This window comes from Nothobranchius furzeri, chromosome 4 (assembly GCF_043380555.1).
Source record: "Nothobranchius furzeri strain GRZ-AD chromosome 4, NfurGRZ-RIMD1, whole genome shotgun sequence".
NCBI lineage: Eukaryota > Metazoa > Chordata > Actinopteri > Cyprinodontiformes > Nothobranchiidae > Nothobranchius > Nothobranchius furzeri.
This window is the reverse complement of record NC_091744.1, coordinates 19,531,401-19,554,431: the sequence shown is the minus strand read 5'-3', so window position 1 is coordinate 19,554,431 and position 23,031 is coordinate 19,531,401. Positions and strand designations below refer to the sequence as shown.

The window sequence follows — 23,031 nt, the reverse complement described above, 5'->3', positions numbered from 1 at the left end:
TGAAGTTGGGCATGGCTAATGTGCATAGAATTTTAACAAAACACTTTAGGTTAGCTTTTTTTTTCAAGGTAGCTAGCCTCCTAAAAATGATCATTTTACGTGACGACGCAAAGTGGTTGTATGGAAGTATGTTGCCATGGCAATTGCTGGTCGGAAATAGGTCACAAGTGTTTGGCTAGTAAAGTTTACCGAGAAGCGACCGTGTTATTTGCTGCCAATGAAACACCAGAAGAAGAAGAAGACCGTGTTATTTTAGAACTAACCCTTGGAGAGGCTACTGCTGGTTTTGTTGTTTTACTAGGTAACGAAAGCAAGTCTTATGGAGTTCCGAACATTGAGCTCAACCCGCTAGTCCCCTCGAACGGACGGTGGAGGGTTTGTATCTTTCCCCGGGAATGCGAGTGGGCCAGACACAGAAAACAAAAGCAGCTAGCGCTTACGGACAGGTCACACACACGACTAATGACACAGTTGTGGTTTTGAAATCTGTTAGTTTAGTAAAAAAGTTGCGTCTTTTGACGAGAACATTTGTTTTTTTGTTATTGCGGACTGACGCATTTTATAGCTAGTTGTAGCATCGACGGTAGCCTTTAACAATCCGTTGTGATCGCCTCATTTTTGGTTAATTTCTCTTGACTAAATTGGTTAACAAGATTAATCAGATGTCGATTGTAATGAAACTTCCTTACTTTTTATTTAATTGAATGATATTTTCTGTGCTCTAGTCATGTTTTTCTAAAACGTATGTAACCAGATTTTCAGCTCTTGCTTTCTGTCTGTTGTGAATTCCAGCAGGCGGAAGCAGTGGGGGACATGGCAACGGGAGGACCTGTAGATGATCCTGTAGAAGAGCTTCACAACTGGACTGTAACTAATGGCAGTCTGGAAGATAGACTCAACAACATGGTAAGGGCTCCACACAAATGACAACTGCATGTCAGTCTTTGAAAAAACAATCATTGATATTCAAATGCATCACTTTAAAACAATGTTTCTGATCAGGACTGGGGTATACAGCAGAAGAAACCCAATCGATCTTCAGAAAACAAGAAAAAGCTGTCTGCCTCAGTGGTGGAGAGCCGTCTGACTAATGACATTTCACCAGAGTCCACCCCAGGAGCCGGCCGCAGGAAAACACGCACTCCTCATTCCTTCCCTCACATCAAATACTCTACTCAGATGTCTGTCCCAGAGCAGGCTGAGCTGGATAAGCTGCGTCAGAGAATAAATTTTACAGATCTGGATGAGGTAAATTAATTATTGTTGTTTTCAGTGATTTTTTTTTTTGTGTCATCAAATGTAAAATAAAATTTAGGTGATTTACTAATGACGTGGAAACAGAAATGAGCTTGGTTACACTTGTGCCTCTAATGTAAAAAAAATTTTATTTTTTTTTTCATATGTTTGGATCAATAATATCAGTCAGTCAGTCTAAAGGAAGGAAAGGAGCACTGTCCTTTTTTACTTCAAGAATAAAAGACGTATAGATGAGTCTTTTTGTAATGACAAAAGTGGTGCGTAGCTGCTTTTCCCTTGCTTGCTGTACTAGCACAATGTTTAAAGACTAGTGGATTGATTCACAAAACCTCCAAGTATGGCCCAAAAGCACTAAAATACACCACAAAAATCACAGTAGTTCAAATAAGCAGTCTTAAACCTTGCACAGTATTTGATTTTAATCTATTTTTTTTTTCTTATCCAGAGGAGCATCGGAAGCGACTCTCAGGGGCGCGTCACGGCTGCTAACAACCAGCGTCAGCTAGCTGGAGAGAACAGAAAGCCCCACAACTACCTACCTCTCCATGTAAACACTAACAAAAGCAAAGAGCCACTCCTTCCCTCGGCCTCTGCCCCAACCACCCCTGCTATCACCAAGGAGATCAAGAAGCAGAGCCCTGGTTTCAGGGATTTGTTGACCCTAGCGACTCCTGTGAGAGACTCTTCGAGGCTCGCCCACAGTGATTCAGAGCAAGGCCTCCTGTTGCAGAGAGAGCATGTGAGAGGAGAGCCGAGATTAGACAGCAGTCAGGTAATGTTTTGCTGATACCAACACCATGGCCAGTCCTTTTAAATTACTATTTGATACCTTTATTTAAATAAAACAACTGATTAGGATGGGTGGTTTGCTCCAAATGGGTAACTGCCGTAGAATCTGAATGTTTTGAAAAAGTTGTACCACATTTAACCCTCCGACTGTCTGTATGGGTGACCCCGCGAGGAAAGGTGACCATTGAGCAGGATTGATGGTTTATCCCTTGAGGTCCACGTGGCAGGGGTGAGGTGGTGCTCACTCCTCACCCCTGCCACGTGGACACAACCCTGCTCAATGGTCACCTTTCCTCATGGGGTCACACCCATTAGGACAGTGGAAGGGATAAAGAATGTATAAGGTGATGTGTGGAAAAGCACTGTTTGGAGAGTAGCTGCATTGCATTTCTGAGCGCTTTAGTAGAAATGTCTTGATTAAAGCGTATTGCACATGTTGGCTTGTACAGAAAGCGAGGAGGGACCGTTATCTGGGTTAGCTGATTGGGGGTACAGAAATAAACTCCTGTTGCTATTACAGGTACAATCTAAGATCTAAGGATAAATATACACTTATTGTAGCTTTAGGGGCTTGCACCGCATTTGATTACAAGTCTTTCTTCATGTGTGTGTGCATAACCTGTAAAACCACTCTGAAAAACTCCAGACAACTTCAGAAAAAAAAGAAAAAAAAACAGGATGAGAGTGAGGGAGAGCTGGTGCAGCTGAAAGTAGGCTGAATATAGGTCAGTTTATAAATATGCCACCGTCGGTATCCTGTGAGTTTTGTGCCCAACCCCCTTTCTGCCCTTGCGTTGCCAAGTCTGAACCATCGCTACGGATGCTCTCTCAACTTCCTTTCTGTGTTTTATGTCTCGTCTTTATTGAACCTTTTATCTCCTAACAAACCCGCACCCCACCCTCCCCCATCTATGCACGGTTTCAGGTGGTGAGCAAGCTGGTCCAGATCCGAGACTACATCAGCAAGGCCAGGTCCATGAGGGACTATCTGGTGGAAAAGAACGATGTGCCAGCCAATGTGGAGCGACTCTCTCTTCTCATCGAACATCTCAAAGAGCAGGAGAAGTCCTATTTACGGTTCTTGCAGACGATGCTTGTAAGTTTATTTCTCTTCTTGCGTCACCGGCTTTATCAGATAGACCTTCTCTTTCGTTTACACGTTTTCAAACAGATGACTGCTATGAACTGAATCCTGTGTAAAGGATGCCTCTTGGGTAATTTAAAGTAGGGATGCTCCGATCCGATCACGTGATCGGAAATCGGGCCCGATCACGTGACTTTTAAAAGATCGGAATCGGGTGTTAAAGATCGGATTTAACCTTATAAAACAACAAGCATGACATTTTTAATCAATCTTGAGTTTCAAATTGAATAACAATGGCTTAATTTTGTACCAAGTTTCACTTCCTCAATAACGACATGACACCATACGGCAGCCATAATGCCACATGTTTTAAAGTGGACCGTGGAATTCAGGTAGCAGTTAGCTAGCAGGTTAATGCTCGTCTCGCTCCAGGAGAGCAAAAAATGTCAGCGGTTTGGAATCATTTTAAACTGGAGACCGAAGGCTGTCCAACAGCCACTTGCAACATTTGCAAACTGAGTGTTTCACGTGGTGGAAAAGACCGAGCTGCTTTTAACACCACGAACCTGATCCGGCATCTTAAGAACAAACATCCAGCTCAATATTCCGAGTTCACCGCGGCAACGCAGATCAAAACATGGAGCCAGCCGACACTGGAAGCTATGCTGAAAAACAAAGAAAAACTTCCTAAGGATAGCGACAAGGCCAAGAACATCACAGCCAAGATAGCTGAATTTATTGCACTAGATGACCAGCCGCTGTCTGTGGTTTCAAACGTAGGATTTCGCCGTCTCATGGAGCACCTGGAGCCACGGTACGAGTTACCTTCTCGAAGCTACTTTACAGACACAGCTCTGCCCAGCATTCACAACAAGCTACGTGACCACCTGTTAGTCATGTTATCAAAGGTGTCTGCTTTTGGGTTTACCACGGACATATGGAGTTCGTCTGTTTGTCCAATGTCACTGATCAGCTTCACTGCACAATGGATCGACTCGAGTTTCAATTTACAACGTGCTACGTTAAATGCGCAACATTTTCGCGGATCTCACACAGCAGAGCATGTGAAACAGGCTATTGAAGAGATGCTGAACAGTTGGGGAATTGAAAAGGAACGTGTCCATGTAATTGTGCGTGACAATGCGCGAAATATGAAGAGAGCCATGGAGGACTTGGCAGTACCAGGCTTGGGCTGTGTTGCACACACGCTTCAACTTGTTGTGCACGAGGGTCTGCTCTCTCAGCGCAGCGTCACAGACACAATGGCTAATGCCAGGAAGATAATAGGCCATTTCAAACATTCTCCTTTGGCCTATTCACGCCTGGAAGATATCCAGATTTCTCTGAAGATGACCGTGAAGCGCCTGCAGCAGGATGTGCATGTTAGATGGAACAGCAGCCTCTATATGCTACAGAGCATTCTGGAGCAAAAGCGAGCGCTCAGCATCTATACAGCTGACCACAACCTCCCTGCTACACTAACATCTAGTCAGTGGACCCTGATGGAGAATACAGCTGAAGTGTTAATTCCCTTGGAAGAACTGACTAGGGAAGTGAGCAAGGAGACTGCAACTGCAGCAGATGTGATCCCTGCCATTTCAGGTTGGTTTTGTTTTATTTTCTACATTTTAATTAAAGAACACACAATGTTTTTTATTCTAAATAAGTAATAAACTGTTATCCATCTATTCATTCTCTAAACAGCTCTCAGACGTGTCCTGTCTCGAGAGCAAACGACTGACCAGGGTGTTCGAACCATGAAAAGAACTCTCCTAGAGGCAGTGGAGACTCGCTTTGCTGAGGTAGAAAAGGAACCACTCTACAGCATCGCCACTTTAGTGGATCCAAGATACAAAGACAGGCAAGTAGAAATAATGTACATTTTTAATTTGATTCTAAGAAAATAAATTTTCAAAATTGTAAGTCAGCCAATGTCTAATTATGTTTTTAAAATTTAGATTTAGCTCTGTTAATGATTAGAGAATTGTTTACTAGGGCTGCAACAAACGATTATTTGGATAATCGATTAATCGGATGGGGTCTCGACACGATTAATCGATTAATCGGATTACATAGGGACATTTTTAAAAACTGCTAGGGAAACGTTATTTTTCTCCTTCCTTCACTTTATTAAACACGCCATTATTAGAAAACAGTTCAATAGCAGAAAAACAACATGCCATCACCTAAATTGTCTTATAAGGTGTATAGACAGAGACCCTAAGCTACACCTATCTGTGACCTAAAATGCTTGGTCCAAGTTAAACAGCTTAAAGAGCAAGTCAACCCCTACCAGAGTCTAACTCCACTCCCGCTTCATGTTTGAAAAATGCAACACATGCTGTTGCCTGGCAGACCGAGAGGGCGGAGCCGCTAACAAATACACACACACTCAGGCTCACGACAGCATTGTGACATCATAATGTACCAGTTTACATCATAGCATACTTCTTAGCCAATAGCGGTGGTAGATTTAAATTAAAATACAGTGCAGAGTTTTTACCTGACAATGGCACAACACTGCCAGTTTGAGGCAGAATATTTAAATTTTAACTAAGATGCAATGAAGTGCCAAATTATTGATGACACGTGTCTGCAGCACAATTAGACACTCGTTTATTTAGTTTATCAGCAAAAAAAAGTTTATTTGGGGGTGACTTGCTCTTTAAGGGCAATTCTCATCTGTTTTGTTTGATCTCATCTGTAGACATTTATTATAATTGGGGATGTCAAACAACTAATTTTTAAATGTAATTAAACATAGGCTGTGAATTAATCAAAATTAATCACTATTTCCAAAAATGACTGAAACAATACCAAATAAAACAAAAATAAATGAATGCCATCCTCCTTGCGATGATGCCCTGGGCAACTGCCATAAAGTCACATCAAGAAATGTTGCTGATCATTCCAATGATCCCAAACAGACTCACATTAGGCCACATGAAAGCAACTGAACCCAAAAATATATTAACCAGTATATAACTGCACTCACACAACACGCCTGCAGCAACAGTTAGGACTCCTCCCTCCCTTTTAAGAGCGTTTTCGCTTCTGAGGACATTGTGGTTGTAAAGCCACATGTTAGTAGTCTGGCCCCGGTGTAATCAACCAGTTTCTGCGGAAATGTGACGGCGGAACCGGTTCGCAGCGGCGCGAGTCCCCCCCACCCCCACCCCCCTATCTAATAGCGTCACGCTTACAATTTTATAGACTTTTTTTAAGAGCTTAGGACATGTCTAGCGTGTGTAATAATCCGGGGCTTGGGTGAATCACATTTGAAAAGTTTTTAACTTACCCGGACACCGAGCTCTCTCCTTCCTCGCTGATGATTCTGACATGCTTGCGTTTAAGACGCTGCATCATCACCGTAGTATCCCCGTGCCATGCTAAGTCTGACCTACAAACATTGCATGTCTTCGCCTGATTTAACTGAAAATGCTCCCAAACTTTAGAAGTTTTTACTTTTTTGGGGTCTCGCTGCTTCTGCCATGTTCCTCTTACAAACACCTGCCGGCTCTCCACCGGTCTGCGTGCAACGGCGGGCGGGAGGGGAGGGGGCTTTTGGAAGAGTTGCGCAACACAACGAATCGATGACGCAATTCGTTGCCAACGCTTTTAGTAATCGATTTTCATCGAATTTATCAATTCGTTGTTGCAGCCCTATTGTTTACTATTATGTAAATATAACATTTCCTCAATTGAACTGTTGTGTTATGCAGTGTCTTGCCTAACATTTTTAAAAAAATTGTTACATTTATCTTGTAGATATTTCACAAAGTCAGACCACCTGAGGTTTGCTAAAGATTCCCTCATCCAGGAGGTGATGAAGATGGAGGAGAACAGGGTTGCCAGTAAAGAACCAGAGGCAGCAGAGCCTGTGAGCAAGGCACCTCGTCAAGGAGCAGGAAGCAGCCTTGGCAGCATCTTAGATGAGATCTTAGAAGAGCGTCAGCCAGAGGCCCAATCTGTGAGTACCACATCAGCAGATGTCCAGGTACGGATCTACCTTTCGGAACAAACCATCTCTAGGAAAAGCAATCCTCTAGACTACTGGAAAACACATGCTACACAGTTCCCTTCACTGGCTGCTGTTGCAACCAAATTTCTCTGTGCCCCCTGCACCTCAGTGGACAGTGAGAGACTCTTTAGTGCAGTGTCAAACATTCTTGACGAGAATAGGAATCGGCTCTCCCCCGACAAGTTAGAGATGCTGATTTTCCTCAAAAAAAAAAACATGCACTTTATTTGGGAGCCTTAGAGTAAAAGTTGAGCTCCATGTAGAGCACATGGAAGAGGTGATTTACCAGTTCTTTGCAATTTGATGTTGTTTTATTCTTGAATGGTGTTAAGTTTGTACACCACTTTGATTAGGCATATCTTTTGTTCGTTTTAATAAACTAGTCAGTCTAAAGGCCTAAGATGTATTTTATTTTGTTACCTGACTAAATTATGCAACTACCTCTTAGAGGTGGAGGTAAGCACTTTAATTTAACTTCTATTATTGTGTTGAGTTATTTTACAAACCTTTTCTACTTTTCTATAAAAACAAATTTGTTTACATATTGTTGCACCACTGATAAGCTACAAAGATATAATTTTGTTTACTTGGTTTGAAGTGCTGCTGCACTAACAAAATGTTTCTACTTTCTTATGGTATTATGTTGGATGCCGTCATTTAAATAATAATAAAAAAACCTAACAGGTCAATTTGGGTGCAGTCTCCTTTTTTTCTTGCTATTTTATTGTATTGCTGAAGTATCGGATCGGGACTCGGTATCGGCAGATACTCAAAATCAAATGACTCAGAATCGGATCGGGAGCAAAAAAATGTGATCGGAACATCCCTAATTTAAAGCTTAAATTGAGCCCACGTTCATGTCTGGCGGTCTGCCACGCTTACATTTTTAATCGCTGTTTTTATCTGTGAGCTGGGTCATGTTCAGATTTAGGACATGGTGTCTCACCTTTTTGCTGGCCCCCATCATAGTTTTTGTTGTTCTATTAGATGTTTTAGATTTAAGAATGACCCCGCCTTTCCACCGGATACGTCAGCGACGCTTAACATAACAGACACAAATGGACCCACGGGGAGCGTTTCACCATGAGCGCTTCACCAGGAGCGTTTCACCATGAGCGTTTCACCAGGAGCGTTTCACCAGGAGCGCTTCACCAGGAGCGTTTCACCAGGAGCGTTTCACCAGGAGCGTTTCACCATGAGTGCTTCACCAGGAGCGTTTCACCATGAGCGCTTCACCAGGAGCGTTTCACCATGAGCGCTTCACCAGGAGCGTTTCACCAGGAGCGCTTCACCAGGAGCGCTTCACCAGGAGCGTTTCACCAGGAGCGCTTCACCAGGAGCGTTTCACCAGGAGCGTTTCACCAGGAGCGTTTCACCAGGAGCGCTTCACCAGGAGCGCTTCACCAGGAGCGCTTCACCAGGAGCGCTTCACCAGGAGCGTTTCACCAGGAGCACTTCCACCAGGAGCGCTTCACCAGGAGCGTTTCAGACACAAAACGGTATCGAAAGCGTTCCACACAGCTGGTCCACGAGGTCACAAAATCCCACAACAATTGCAAGACCACGCGTGATTTTAGCAGTTCCCATGTTGATAAGCAAAGAGAACAATGACCATATGTATCCGGGTCTGTGTTTTTTCTGTTCTGTTGACCTCGGCTACAGAGGTTTCTTAGGATTGACGTACTTTTTTTTTACTAGCTAAGCAACTGGAAATTAGAACGTGAGTTTTATTTAGAAAATTTCTGGATGGCTTCCACAGCTTCTGTGTTGTTCGGCCCGACCTGAACTGGAACCGTAGCCTGTAATAAAGAGACATAAATTATAAGCAACGTGTACCTACGCTTGTGGGACGGTTCCAAAACAACGCTTTGCTGTCAGTAGAAACTCACCCATCCAGTATAACGTCCGCTAATCGCTGCGTGCTACGATTAGCGGACGTTACTCGATGCTTGCGTCTGGTGGAAAGGCCCGGTGATTGTAAATTACATTTGATGCTTGAATAATTCCTCCATATTCCTTCACATAAACTTTTTATTTATTTATTTCATTTATTCTTTCACATTTCGAGTTTATATTCATTCATGAGTGCGTCTGTTTTAACAGGCTCAGCAGAATGATGGTGATGGAGCGACCCTGGTCGCTGCAGTCGGCTCCGGATCGTTAGAGAGCGCTTCTCTTAACGCAGAGGTCCGTTCGTTAGACACTTCAAACACAACAGTTAAGTACATGTGTGATGAACTATTGGCATAAAATTATTAACTTAGCTTTATTGTTTTATAGCCTCTGTTTTACTTTTTAATTCAGTCTTTATTCTGTACGAATTAATATTTTGAAAAGAAGGTTAAGGAACACTAAATGTGTTTTTTATTAACACCTCTCATCAATTTCCTTATCAGCCTCTCCACTGACGTAGCGTTCTTGCTGGCATATTGGTTTTGCTGACACGTGGGGTTTCGTTTGTAGGGTGACAGGCCAGAAGCTGTGTGTGCTGATCAGAGGGAGGAGTTGGAGAACCTACGTAAGCAGCACGAGCTGCTGAAGAAGATGCTTGAGCAGCAAGAACAGCTCAGGGCCCTGCAGGGCCGGCAGGAAGCACTAATGGCCATGCAACGCAGTGCAGAACATGCACTTGCTGTGATTGAAGACGCTGGTGAGTGATACACACTTTTTGCCGTAATATGTTACAAAAGAAACGAGTCATCACAAAAGCTTCTCCGATGTCTTTCTGCTTTTAAAACTGTTGTTGACTTTAGTTGTCACAGAAACTACTAACAGTGTTTCCGGCCTGAGCGTAACATCAGAACTGAATGATGAGTTAAATGAGTTGATCCAGCGTTTCCACAAACAGCTACATGACTCTCAGGTACAGTTAAAACAAGATCAGCACAAAATCCATAACTAGCCCTTATGTCATCTAGATAACGATATAATCTGCTGTGGGAAATATGTGTTGAAGATCAGTAGATTTCATTTGTAACGTTAACATCAATAGTTGGAGATGTCTCCTGAACATCAGGATAAAAACCTTTGACATTCTATTGACAAGGCTTTTAAACTCTAAAAATTCTCCTGCAGACCAAAGCAGTGCCAGATAACCGTCACCAGGCACGGAGTCTTTCCCTCTCCAGAGAAGTTGGCTGGCCCAGAACCCCCCACGTTGTTGGTCCACCTCAACACCGGCCCCTCCTTCACTCTGCGTCTGGCCCGCACACCGGTCTAGACACGGACACTACTGCAGCCAGCGCCAAACTCACTAAGCTACAAGAACTCCAAGACAAAAAGCAAACAATGGACAAGATTCTACGAGAGTTGCATTCACTCAGAGACCAGACACTAAACAATAACTCATGTAGGAGGATTTATTTTAAACCCCCCTTCTCACAACCTCTGTTTGTCTTTGGCCAGTGCATGGTGCTGATGAACTGCTTGTTTATTTTCAGGCCGTGGCTTGTCAGCACTTTGCAGTTCAAGTATGGAAGGATCTTCAGATTGTCCATCTGTCCTCTGCTCTAATGGAGCCATGGCGTCCACTTCCTTTCAGCCTTTGCCCACACAACGGCAGGATGGCTCGAGCTCCAACAAGCTTCGGTACAAATAAGTCATACACACATTTTAAAGAAGACGCAAAGTCAGAACAGTGTAAGGGTCGTGTGTTGGCAGGAATCTGGCAATACCATATATTTCACAGTACAGGAGACACGATACGATAGATCACAACCCTAAAAGCCAGATGAAATATGCAATTTTTTAGACTGAATATAACTGCAAAACTCTGGTTAGACACTTCTCAGCATAGACATGAATATGTACACGCCGTGTTGGGCGCTGGAGAGCGTAACTGTGCTGCTGGCATAGTGGGTGGGTTACACTCTAAACCCAACTGGAGCCAACACGGGGTGAGCTACTATGACTATGCTAACAACGGGTGTACTATTAAACAGATCACGTGGGACGACTATTGACTAGCCTACCTGTTGGGATTTTATATTTAAATTTATTTAGTTTAATTATGTTTGTATTTTAATTGTCGTGCCATACTTCACTATGTGAAAAACATAATAAAATGTGTTTTTAGTTAGGCAAGCGCATTCTTAAGTAGAAATAAATGGGGACCCATCCAAAATGGCGGCCTTCTGCTACGCCAGCTCCAGTAGGCAGCACCAGTCCACCTAGCACCTATGTATACGATGTCTGTGCTTCCAAGAGATTTTGTTGTTCTGTCAGAACGAAGTTGGTAAAAATGCTGCTACCTAGCAGTTGGATTTGAACTGCACCACACCAACGAAATACAGTAAAACGTGTTAATATTTTCATGTAAATTCTCTCTAGAAAATCAATACACTGCTGTCAAATCTTGATTTAGTATCATAACACCAAGTACTTCATCTTATTTTCTTTCACACTTTATCAGCAGCATGTTTCATTAGAGTAAAGTTGAAATACTAATACCTCATCACAAAATCATGTTTTTCTGTACTTGAACCACAGGAAGTGGGAGGGCCTTATTCTAATGTGTCACATGACCATCATAATTAAACCCAGTACAGTGACAGTTCTTTCATATGTTCCCATAGGAAGCTAAAGGAGGTCCATAAGCGTCTGAATGAGCTGAGAGAACTGGTTCAGTACTATGAGCAGACTTCTGACATGATGGTGGATGCCGTCAATGAAAATGTGAAAGAGGTTGACGATGAGGAGGAGGAGGATGAGACTGAGGATGGATCTATGTTTGAAACTATTTTTGACTCAGAGCAAGAGAATCGTCAGCATTTAACCAACATCAGGTGTGTGTAAATTAAGAACTTGAATTGCTTTTCTGAGCTGGTTCCAGTATCATAGCCAGACTGTATCTCTATCTTCAGAAACCCACAGCGCAGCAGGAACTGGGCAGACCTGAACAGCCTGACTAACGGCCGCAGCGTCAGGGCTAGTACGACCAACAATCGCAATGGCCGACTCAACACCGAGTGCGAGATCAACAATCGGACAGCAGCTAACCTCCGCAGCCTCAACGTCGCCACACCCATAGGTCTGCTTTTTCAATTCATTGCTTAAAAAACGAAGGATCAGTTATTCTGAGTGGATCAGGGAAAAAGATGAATACCAATGTAAAGTTTCTATTAAAGGTGTGATTTAACCAGATTTTGCTCCCATTCAGAGTGCCAGTACAACAGGGACCAACCCTATGATCAGGGGAAGGATGAAGATGAGGAGGACGATTATGTTGATAACGATGAAGGGGCACAGGCTCTGGTTCCAGACAGTGTGTCAGAGTCCAGCCGAAGGAGCAGCCTCGGGAATGATGCAGAACTTACTCCGAAGCTTCATCGACAAACGGCAAAGCAAAAACTCAGGCAGCTGCAGGAGCTGGTGGCCATGGTTCAGGTAGAGACCTCAGAATCCTTCATGGTGGGCAGAAATGGTCATCAGATGCAGAAGAGTTTTTTATTTTTAGAGTTTGTCATGTTTCAATTTCAGGGTTACTTAGTCTATTTTAGCCACTCAGAGAAGAGATCAGTAAGTGGTTGTTAAACAGAGCAAAGGTCATGCACAATCTCTAGTTTTGAATATTATTTTGAAAAAAATTGAGGCAGTCCTTCTATCTGCAGAGTGATGACACAGATGGAACAACAGCTAATGAGGATGAAGCTTTGCACCAACAGCCAAATAATACCAGAGCTCCGATATCCGGGACGCCGGTGGACCACTCCAAAAAAAGTCCCAGAGATGTCGCCCGCTCCAGCAAGGCCAGGTCTGAGACCAGCTGGCCTCATTGTTTGTGCTGTTACTCTACAAACTGGTTATGCGACTTATTTGCAGCTTTGTGGATTTAATTTCCGTTGCATCATAGCTGCTCTGGTTTTCCCTACCAGGGAGAAGCTGTATGAGGAGAAGCTGCGTCAGCAGAAGCAGGAGCTGAAGCAGCTGCACGAAGAACGCCAGCGACTCATCGAAATCCAAGGCAAGATCCAGGACCTGCAGTGGGCCTGCCCTGACCTTCAGGTACTCCCCTCTTTAGTCCACTCACTCTAACAGTCTGCATATACTGAGAAACCAGTGTGAGGTTCCATACACTACCTACCTACGCTGTAGAGCAGTGGTTCCCAAACTTATTTAGCCGCGCACCCCCTTCTCTGTCCCGACCATGTTGACGCACCCCCAGCCCCACATCAGGGCATGGCTATATAAAGGGCATGGCTATATATATTTATATAGCCATATATATATATATATATATATATATATAGATATAGATATAGATAGATAGATAGATAGATAGATAGAGATAATCAGACGTCACGCTAAACCAGGGGTCGGCAACCTGTTTCCATCAAAGAGCCATTATTACCCGTTTCCCACAGTAAAGAAAACACCGCAGCAGCCGCGGCGTTGTGGGCGGGGCCTACCCTCAGACAGCAGAGCGCTGCTCACAACAGGTGACAGCAGCCAGTACCGGTCGCTCGTGTATGTCAAAGTTATCTTTCATAAGACGATAATCAATAAAACGATTTATATAAAGTGGATCCAGAAGTTGTAGCCCGTCTCTGCCGACAATATGTTGATATTTTTCACCCTGTTGGTGGTTTTACTGAGCAGGTGCCACTTTTGTCATACGTTTCTTTTAAAACATGTTTAGACTGTTCAGAATACAAATCCAGGCTCTGTCACGTTTGATTTTTGTAATTAAACTTTGTAGGTGGGGAAGGTCAGAAAAGGATCCGATCATTTTGTTTTTCCCTCGTTTACAGCGACAGAGATAACGGCGCAGTGCGCCTGGCTCTGGTGTTAATCAAGTTTAATTTTATCTATTTTCACAAGAAAACAGAACAGTTAAAAGCAGGGCTTGTGTTGACCGGACAGTTCCTGTGTTTGGCCGTTTATTTTGACGGAGAAAGAATAGAAAGAATTACCCCGACGCATGGAGACGAACTGACATTTTATTCTACGCACATCGCAGATGTAGCTAAATCACTCAAGAACAGATTCCCATCTGAACTTCTGAGCTGTACACCGCTCAGCGCAGCTCACTGTCAGCGTGTACATAAGGTGCACAGCGAGCTGAAGATGTGGAGAGGGGCTTGGAGCGCATCGCAGAACCAGAGCGCATGCAGGAAGATTCCTTCCACTGAAGCGAGAGTTTTCCAAACCCGGTCTCTCAGAGAGATTTGTCACTTAGAAAATGTTCCCTGATGATGAAACTTTGGCTGAATTGTGCTTGTTCCTGTCTCCAATGTGGCGTCTGAGGAGAGTCCCAGAATCTCACATCGTCGTCAGCTCAGAAAGCATATATGATTACGCACAAGAGTGACGCGTCAACCCGGTCACACAGTAGACCGGGTTGGAACTGTTCAGGTTTACGCAGACAATCTTTACATTTAGAATTGGCATACAGATGTAAAATTAATGCAGTAAAATATAAAGCATTTTATTTAAATATCCATTCATTATTTTACAAGCACAGAGAGCCACATCTGATGGATGGAAGAGCCGCATGCGGCTCCAGAGCCGCGGATTGCCGACCCCTGAGCTAGGGCATGTGGGGAGGACACACACACACACACAAGCAAAAATACTTGTTTTCAATTATATTTTCTTAGGCCCACTCACAAATGAGTTTCTGGCTACGCTAATGGTGACTTTTGACAGACTTCTCTGAGCTCCGCAGCCATTACACTTTTCACCTCGCGCACCACACTTTGGGAATCCCTGCTGTAGAGAGCAGCATCGCTGAGAAAACATTCTTACTTATTATTTAAAGGAGACATAACATGCTTTTAAGTTATTCCTTTTTACATCTAAATCCTTCAGTTGGGGTCTAAATACAGTGGAACTGCAGTTCTTTGGTCTGATTTCCTCATTATTGTTGCTCTACAGACCCTCATCTACCCCTGTTCTGAGGAGAGTCTTGAGAACGAGCCGTTTTTGGGTACTGTCTCTTTAAACTGGAGGAGGAGCTGTAAACTCCGCCCCCCTCCACAGTGCAGACATGTACTCTCCTCCCCCAGTCGGACTTTGTAGTTCTATAGAGAAATCATTATTTAGCATAGCAGAAACATTATATTAGCATTTTTAAAACATGTGGGGAGAGTTGTTCATCAGGCTGTTTCATGGCTGCTAACTCTCTCATGCATTTGTCTGTAGTCACTCACACACACCCGTCACGGCCGACGGAGGGACAAGCGAGCAGGCACGTGCGCGCGCGCACACACACACACACACATCCGTCACAGCCGACGGAAGGACAAGCGAGCAGGCGCGCGTGCGCACACACACACACACACACACACACACACACACACACACACACACACACACACACACACACGGAATGCTGCTTGCTTATTTCTATAAAAAATGTTTTAAAAAATGATACAGCTATTAAAACACCATTAAAAGAATATATTTTATTAAGATCTCTATCTATATATATATATATATATATATACATACATATAATTTTATAAGTAGTCTTATTTTATATTGGGTGTCTTAATGGCTGAAAATGGATAAAAAGCAGTTACATTTTAATTTAAAGATTTGAGATTCTAGTCAAAAATAAAGAACATTCCTCCAAATGTTCTTTAATGTGATCATTATAATTCTAATGCTTACAACTTTGTTTTTATTGTCGGCAATGCGTAGCCTATATCTTTATTAAATGTGTTTAACTGTAAAGTGGTAATTCTCTCTAATGTGTACACAGAGGTGGACATCAGTGCTGCAGTGAAATTCCCAAGATCAGTCTGCTTTGCTAACAAATATAGTTAAATCTTACCTGCATTCTAAATAAATACCGTTAGGTGGAAACATCAGTAGGCATCGAGTTATTGATACAATCCCTAACAGCCAGAATGGAAGAAGAGCATGCTGGGCCATCCTGGATCTGAGCCTGTTCTGTGTATTTACCTACAGGATGCAATAAATGTCTACAAGGCTGAGTTTGGACCATTACATCTAAAAGAAAACATACAATCCGTGATTTTTTTATTGTTTACATTAATATACAAATTTTCTAAGTATTAACCTCACAGCAAATAAGTAGAACAATATAATAAACAGGCTTTAGTAGTTAAACAGGCGTTGTGCACACAGGTGCTTTGTGTCTCGGTGCTGGTGGTGTCTAGGTCTCAGAGTTCCTGTCCTCCTGCCGTCTTCTGTTGTCCTCAGGATAGGAACTGATGTTTCCTGATGATGAGGGAGGGGCAGTATGTGGGCTTCAAACTGGTCCTGGATAACAGTGGGAGACCTCCGTTGTCTGAATACTGAGACCAGAGGGTTGGTGAGATGCAGGTCTTCTCTACCTCATCTAGAAACGGAGTTGGTTCAGGGAAAACTTTTCCAAAGACCAGTTCAATGATGTCATTGCCATATTCTGCAATGATAGACAATAACATTAGTGACATATTTTGTTTACAAGCAGCTTTAGGAAAGTTGTTTCTTTAGCTTTCATGTTTATAGTCACGTTTGTGTTGCTGCAGTGACTTCATATTCTTACAAATGTAATAAAATAGTGACACTAAAATTATACAAATGACTCCTTATGAAAGGAAGCTCAGAGAGCAGTGCAGACAGACTTACTACATGCTGCAGCTGTTTTTGTAGGCCAGCTGCTGCTGAATTTGGGGATAGTTATTCTGCACACATCCAGATCAGAAGGTCGATTACAGAAAATAATGTAAATCAATTATTTCTAAACAGACTAAACAAGTAAAACATCAAATAAATCACTCTGCTGTCATCAGACGGAGTGATTCAGGGGGTGAGGTGTTCTTAATGATGAGGGTGGCTAAGGTGTGTCATCACTCACTTTGGTCTGGTCCAGACCGTCTCTTTACTGGTGCGTCTCCTTCCTCAGTAGGTGACGTGAAACTCCAACATCTGAACGTTCTGTGTTCCTTAGAGGAGAAGAAAAGTAACATTAGCAAGCTGGCTAAATTATTTTTTACTAGCATCTCAAGGACTTGGAGAAGCAGATCTTCACTAACCTAAACATCAGACCAGTTTGTCCCAGCTGAGCTCATCAGGGCGTTAGTCTGACAGCCTGTCAGTGAAACACGGCTCTAGCCTTCTGGATGTGGACTGTAAAAAGCAAAGGAGCATTTTTACTTTGTTTTAATTATTTTACAGCCGATTTTATCAGCTTTCCGATGCTCACGCTCATACAGACGGTGAGCTTTGCTGCGTCTGACTGATGCAGAGTTAGTTTTTATACAGGTGCTGGCCAGTAAATTAGAATATCATCAAAAGGTTGAAAATATTTCAGTAATTCCATTCAAAACGTGAAACTTGTACATTATATTCATGCAATGCACACAGACCAATGTATTTCCAATGTTCATTACATTTAAATTTGATATTCATAAGTGACAACTAATGAAAACTCCAAATTTGGTATCTCAAAAAATTAGAATATTCTGAAAAGGCTGAATATAGAAGACACCTGCTGCCACTCTAATCAGCTGATTTACTCAAAACACCTGCAAAGGCCTTTAAAAGGTCCCTCAGTCTTGTTTTGAAGGCACCACAATCATGGGGAAGACTTCTGACTTAACAGCTGTCCAAAAGACAATCATTGACACCTTGCACAAGGAGGGCAAGACACAAAAGGTGATTGCTAAAGAAGCTGGCTGTTCGCAGAGCTCTGTGTCCAAGCACATTAACAGACAGGCGAAGGGACGGAAAAAATGTGGTAGAAAAAAGTGTACAAGCTCTAGGGATAACCGCACCCTGCAGAGAATTGTGACGACAAACCCATTCAAAAATGTGGGGGAGATCCACAAAGAGTGGACTGCAGCTGGAGTCAGCGCTTCAAGAACCACCACGAGGAGACTCATGAAAGACATGGGATTCAGGTGTCGCATTCCGTGTGTCAAGCCACTCTTGAACAAGAAACAGCGCAAGAAGCGTCTCGCCTGGGCCAAGGACAAAAAGGACTGGACTGATGCTGAGTGGTCCAAAGTTATGTTTTCTGATGAAAGCAAGTTCTGCATTTCCTTTGGAAATCAAGGACCCAGAGTCTGGAGGAAGAGCGGAGAAGCACAGAATCCACGTTGCATGAGGTCCAGTGTAAAGTTTCCACCGTCAGTGATGGTGTGGGGTGCCATGTCATCTGCCGGTGTTGGCCCACTCTGTTTCCTGAGGTCCAGGGTCAATGCAGCCGTCTACCAGGAAGTTTTAGAGCACTTCATGCTTCCTGCTGCTGACCAACTTTATGGGGATGCAGACTTCACCTTTCAACAGGACTTGGCACCTGCACACAGTGCCAAAACCACCAGCACCTGGTTCAAGGACCATGGTATCCCTGTCCTTGATTGGCCAGCAAACTCGCCTGACCTTAACCCCATAGAAAATCTATGGGGTATTGTGAAGCGGAGGATGCAATACGCTAGACCCAACAATGCAGAGGAGCTGAAGACGACTATCAGAGCAACCTGGGCTCTCATAACACCTGAGCAGTGCCACAGACTGATCGAGTCCATGCCACGCCGCATTACTGCAGTTATTGAGGCAAAAGGAGCCCCGACTAAGTATTGAGTGCTATACATGCACATTCTTTTCATGTTCATTCTTTTCAGTTGGCCAACATTAGAGAAACAAACATTTTTTCATTGGCCTTTAGAATATTCTAATTTTCTGAGATACCAGATTTGATGTTTTCATTGGTTGTCACCTATAAATATCAAAATTAAACGTAATAAACATCGGAAATACATTGGTCTGTGTGCATTGCATGAATATAATGTACAAGTTTCACGTTTTGAATGGAATTACTGAAATATTTTCAACCTTTTGATGATATTCTAATTTACTGGCCAGCACCTGTATCTGCAGTGAGACAAAAAACTAACCTCACTTCACTCAGAGATCGTTCTTTAAAACTCTATTAAATCCACTGTGTTGACGCACTTTAATGACTTTGTCACGCTGCATTTTAGCTGATATGGGACTTTATTTACTGGGACTTTATTTACTGGATGCTAAGATTACATCACACTCACGTAGAATAACACACAGGCTCTCTGCTGTTACAATCAGTGGGAGGTTATCATCTGGTGTAAAAGAAGGCGTTGATCAGAAATCACGTTTTATTCCACGAAAATCAGCCAAATCCACATTAATCTGGGTGCTAACTTTACTAGCATACTGTGCTAGCGATAGCAAGCCGGATGCTAACGCTTTAGTGCTGCTAATGCCCGTAAATCTAAAGTAAAGTTTGTCGACATTTTAGAGTGATATGAAGCTTACCGCTCTGCTGCTGTGTCCCAGTGCTGCCACATTCAGATGGAAATGACTCCTTTTAGATAGATGAAGCCCTCAGTACTTACTAGCCTGGAGACACGAACGAACGAACGAACCACGCGCGCGCGCACGCACGCACGCACGCACAAACAAACACAAACACACTACTTTTTCTTCTGTGTTTTTTTAGCAGTAGTGTCATCAGCTCCTGGGTTTAAATACTGCCACACCACCCTTCCTTAAAACGAGGAACAGTTTTGAGCTGTGTGTGGCTAAAATAACCAGACATTCTGCATTTTTCCAATAGGACTACAAAAAATCTTAGCGAGAAGAAAAAATGGCGGATTGGCTCTGTGTTTAGCCGAGGGCCATTACCATATTTGGTAGTTATCCTGACGAAATAAATTACTGATGTAATAGATAATGTGAAAAACTGAACGGGTGGACAAATATGCCCAAAACTTAATTATTAAATATCTAAATAGCAACTCCAGTGAATAATATAAGCCTTTTTGCTCACTTAGACACTTAAAATGTGAAACACACTGTGTTAATGGATAAAAAAGTGGGTTTTTCATGTTATATCTCCTTTAAAAGATCAGTCACACTGAGTTTAACATGCAGACTGAACGTGAAAACAGTCTTCACCCCTTTTTTCCTGCATTAGCTTCTGATAGCAAATGAACAGAAAAGCTCTTGGTCTAGAAAAGCCTGACAGATCTACGTCACACTGTCTTTAACATTCATGGACTCACCCATTTTGACTCACAACTGGAGGGCTGTTGTTGGGTTAGCGCCCAGGAACCAGCTCGACTAATAGAAGCTAATCATTAGCATTAGCAACTTCACCACACAGCAGAAGATGTTCGAGCTTGTGGTATTTGTGGAGATAAAACATCAACGTTGCAGAGTAAACAGAGTCAGTGGTAGAGTCGCGTTTCACGTTACTGTTGTCCAGTAAGAGCGAGATGTCCAAATATCAAGAAATAAGACTCCAAATCCTGTCGTCTTAAGCTGCTTTCATCCTGCTGGCTTCTATCACAGACCACACATATGTAGATGCCATGTGGACTATTTGTGCTGGTGTAGCAGCGAGCCGCCATGTTGAATGTTCCCATTCATCCCCAGTCATGGGCGTCGCACCCGTGGGGGATTCAACGCCCACACTTTTCCAGCCGTTTCGCTCACCTCCACACCAGTCTGGTTTCTCTACGTCGCACTCACTCTGTTTGCCTCATCTCCTTCTTCACCTCCTCTCCTGTTTCTCCTTAAACCCGACATCGGCTGTCGGGTTTAAGGAGAAACAGGAGAGGGAGGGAGGGAAGAGCTCGACTGAATTCATAATTTTACATCTTGACATTAGCTGTACAAACTCTGAGTTTGATAAAGTGAAGAACAACAATTTGCAGAGGTTTATAACAGGCGCGGCGCCAGGTTTTCATTTTTGGGTGGGCCACGGTAATTTTGGACGGACCTTAGTGTGTTTGTGTGTGTGTGTGTGTGTGTGTGTGTGTGTGTGTGTGTGTGTGTGTGTGTGTGTGTGTGTGTGTGTGTGTGTGTGTGTGTGTGTGTGTGTGTGTGTGTGTGTGTGTGTGTGTGTGTGTGTGTGTTTTCCACTTCAAACACTGGTCTAACCAACCAGACCAGCGTGTCCAGTAACATATTAATGTTACAATGAAACAGTTTCACTTCATGTAGGCTAGGAACATTTCACCTGCCGTGGCCCGACCGCTTCTGCTCCACATAAACTTTGTGCATGATCAAATGTCTCTACAGGAGCTTTCTGAGCTGAAGAGGCTATTCTGCCTCAGACTGGATGCGTCATGCGTCTCCATATTAGAGACGGGAACAAGCGCTGTTCAGCCAAAGTTTCATAATTTCATAAAAATAACATTTTTCTAAGTGACACATCCCTCAGAGAGACCGGCTTTCCAGACCGCTTCAGTGGGAGGAAATCTTACCGCATGTGCCGTGGTTCTGCTCTGCGCTGCAAACCCCTCTACAGATCGTGAGCTCACTGTCCACCGTGTGCGCTCCGATCCACGCTGAGCACAGTGTCCAGTAGGGCTGCAACAACGAATCGATAAATTCGATGAAAATCGATTACTAAAAGCGTTGGCAACGAATTGCGTCATCGATTCGTTGTGTTGCGCAACTCTTCCAAAAGCCCCCTCCCCTCCTGCCCGCCGTTGCGCGCAGACCGGTGGAGAGCCGGCAGGTGTTTGTAAGAGGAACATGGCAGAAGCAGCGAGACCCCAAAAAAGTAAAAACTTCTAAAGTTTGGGAGCATTTTCAGTTAAATCAGGCGAAGACATTCGTTACCTGCAACGTTTGTAGGTCAGACTTAGCATGGCACGGGGATACTACGGTGATGATGCAGCGTCTTAAACGCAAGCATGTCAGAATCATCAGCGAGGAAGGAGAGAGCTCGGTGTCCGGGTAAGTAAAAAACTTTTCAAAAGTGATTCACCCAAGCCCCGGATTATTACAGGCTAGACATGCCCTAAGCTCGTAAAAAAAGTCTATAAAATTGTAAGCGCGACGCTATTAGATAGGCGGGGGGGGGGAGACTCGCGCCGCTGCGAACCGGTTCCGCCGTCACATTCCCGCAGAAACTGGTTGATCACACCGGGACCAGACTGCTAACATGTGGCTTTACAACCTCGGTGTCCTCACAAGCGAAAACGCTTTTAAAAGGGAGGGAGGAGTCCTAACTGTTGCTGCAGGCCTGTTGTGTGCGTGTAGTTGTATACTGGTTAATATATTTTTGGGTTCAGTTGCTTTCATGTGTCCTAATGTGAGTCTATTTGGGATCATTGGAATGATCAGCAGCATCTCTTGATGTGACTTTAAGGCAGTTGCCCAGGGCATCATCACAAGGAGGATGGCATTCATTTACTTTTGTTTTATTTGGTATTTTTCAGTCATTTTTGGAAATAGTGATTAATTCACAGCCTATGTTTAATTTCATTTAAAAATTAGTTGTTTGACATCCCCAATTATAATAAATGTCTACAGATGAGATCAAACAAAACAGATGAGAATTGCCCTTAAAGAGCAAGTCACCCCCAAATAAACTTTTTTTTGCTGATAAACTAAATGAACAAGTGTCTAATCGTGCTGCAGACACGTGTCGTCAATAATTTGGCACTTCAGTATATCTTAGTTAAAATTTAAATATTCTGCCTAAAACTGGCAGTGTTGTGCCGTTGTCAGGTAAAAACTCTGCACTGTATTTTAATTTAAATCTGCCACCGCTATTGGCTAAGAAGTATGCTATGATGTAAACTGGTACATTATGATGTCACAATGCTGTCGTGAGCCTGAGTGTGTGTGTATTTGTTAGCGGCTCCGCCCTCTCGGTCTGCCAGGCAACAGCATGTGTTGCATTTTTCAAACATGAAGCGGGAGTGGAGTTAGACTCTGGTAGGGGTTGACTTGCTCTTTAAGCTGTTTAACTTTGACCAAGCATTTTAGGTCACAGATAGGTGTAGCTTAAGGTCTCTGTCTATACACCTTATAAGACAATTTAGGTGATGGCATGTTGGTTTTCTGCTATTGAACTGTTTTCTAATAATGTTGTGTTTAAGTGAAGGAAGGAAGGAGAAAAATAACGTTTCCCTAGCAGTTTTAAAAAATG

The 23,031-nt window shown here is 43.2% G+C and overlaps 2 protein-coding genes across 11 annotated transcripts in view; both read left to right on the top strand.

The window, feature by feature from the left end:
- The window catches only part of pcm1 (pericentriolar material 1), a 38,545-nt gene that overhangs the window by 148 nt on the left and 15,366 nt on the right, over positions 1–23,031 (top strand). For 2 of the 10 annotated variants that reach the window (XM_054743817.2, XM_070550181.1), the window contains exons 1-15: positions 63–375; positions 793–906; positions 1,003–1,248; positions 1,703–2,029; positions 2,972–3,142; positions 9,255–9,368; positions 9,615–9,801; positions 9,905–10,014; positions 10,227–10,500; positions 10,592–10,739; positions 11,726–11,935; positions 12,014–12,180; positions 12,310–12,536; positions 12,761–12,903; positions 13,025–13,154. In XM_054743817.2, coding sequence (XP_054599792.1) covers positions 121–375; positions 793–906; positions 1,003–1,248; positions 1,703–2,029; positions 2,972–3,142; positions 9,255–9,368; positions 9,615–9,801; positions 9,905–10,014; positions 10,227–10,500; positions 10,592–10,739; positions 11,726–11,935; positions 12,014–12,180; positions 12,310–12,536; positions 12,761–12,903; positions 13,025–13,154 — 2,823 coding nt within the window. In that variant the 5' untranslated portion in view covers positions 63–120. Of the gene's footprint in view, positions 1–59; positions 447–792; positions 907–1,002; positions 1,249–1,702; positions 2,030–2,971; positions 3,143–9,254; positions 9,369–9,614; positions 9,802–9,904; positions 10,015–10,226; positions 10,501–10,591; positions 10,740–11,725; positions 11,936–12,013; positions 12,181–12,309; positions 12,537–12,760; positions 12,904–13,024; positions 13,155–23,031 lie in introns of those variants that run through there. The other 8 variants (XM_054743818.2, XM_054743814.2, XM_070550182.1 and 5 more) reach the window with 7 other exon arrangements.
- On the top strand, positions 3,391–5,247 carry LOC129164287 (zinc finger BED domain-containing protein 4-like). The gene is made up of 2 exons (XM_054743825.2): positions 3,391–4,732; positions 4,835–5,247. The coding sequence occupies exons 1-2, from the start codon at positions 3,574–3,576 to the stop codon at positions 5,035–5,037; spliced, it is 1,362 nt and encodes a 453-aa protein (XP_054599800.2). The 5' UTR covers positions 3,391–3,573; the 3' UTR covers positions 5,038–5,247.

Coding starts and splice junctions, on each gene's coding strand:
- LOC129164287 (XM_054743825.2), top strand. CDS start 3,574: ATGTCAGCGGTTTGGAATCATTTTAAACTGGAGACCGAAGGCTGTCCA. Junction 4,733..4,834: donor TGTGATCCCTGCCATTTCAG/GTTGGTTTTGTT, acceptor TTCTCTAAACAG/CTCTCAGACGTGTCCTGTCT.